General features: G+C 43.9%; 1 protein-coding gene across 1 annotated transcript in view; it reads left to right on the plus strand.

Moving 5' to 3' along the window:
- The window catches only part of LOC134091152 (mucolipin-1-like), a 30,541-nt gene continuing 29,781 nt past the window's right edge, over positions 1–760 (plus strand). Inside the window, exon 1 of the mRNA XM_062544314.1 lies at positions 1–213. Within this exon, the coding sequence (XP_062400298.1) occupies positions 171–213 (43 nt within the window). The 5' untranslated portion in view covers positions 1–170. The remainder of the gene's footprint in view (positions 214–760) is intronic.

Consider the following 760-nt stretch of genomic DNA (forward strand, 5'->3'; position numbering starts at 1 on the left):
CTCCACCGCGGAGAAGTCTGAATTTACACTGCCGTGGCTGGAGTCGGGCTATGGAGCTGGACGGGGATCGCTGATTGCTCGCTGCAACGAGATCGGTCGTTAAACCGGTTTTATGCAGGCTACTTTTATTTTAAAAAACAAGTTAGGTGTTTTAGCATTAATTTATTGGAATGGCTTCGTCAGACGCCAATAATTTCAACTATCTTCCCTCTGGTAAGTCAAGATTTGTTTTCGCCTCAACCCCTAGGCAGACGCATAGACCGTAAAAGACCATTATTTGTAAAGAAGCCTACATTTTTATCACTGGACGCTTTACGTTTGCATTCAAGTCGTAGTTGTCGAGTTATTTGCCAGCTGGATATTCCTATCCAGTTCGCAGACTGTTTCAACACCGAAAGGGTATCGAAGTTGTTTACAATACGTTTCTAGAAGTCAGTCATTAACGACACAAGACATAGTGTTGAGAACTCGTTGTTCTTATTGAAAGAGTCCTGCATCTATGGTCGGAAACCCAATATTGAGTCATACGTGCTGTGTCATCATAAGACTTTAAAAGTTGTGGTCCGTTGAATCATCCAACATACCGACTTCTTCATTCACGTCACAGGCGATGTGTAGCCATCAACACGGCTTCACCATATGATACAGTGGGCTATGATATAAGCACGCACCGCACCTCTGTAGCAGAGTGTCTTGCTCTGGCCTTGGGCCCCTCAATTTCCCATTGTCATTAAGTTGCGACCCATATTTTATCTGATGC

The sequence above is a fragment of the Sardina pilchardus genome, chromosome 1 (assembly GCF_963854185.1).
Source record: "Sardina pilchardus chromosome 1, fSarPil1.1, whole genome shotgun sequence".
NCBI classification, from domain to species: Eukaryota; Metazoa; Chordata; class Actinopteri; order Clupeiformes; family Clupeidae; genus Sardina; species Sardina pilchardus.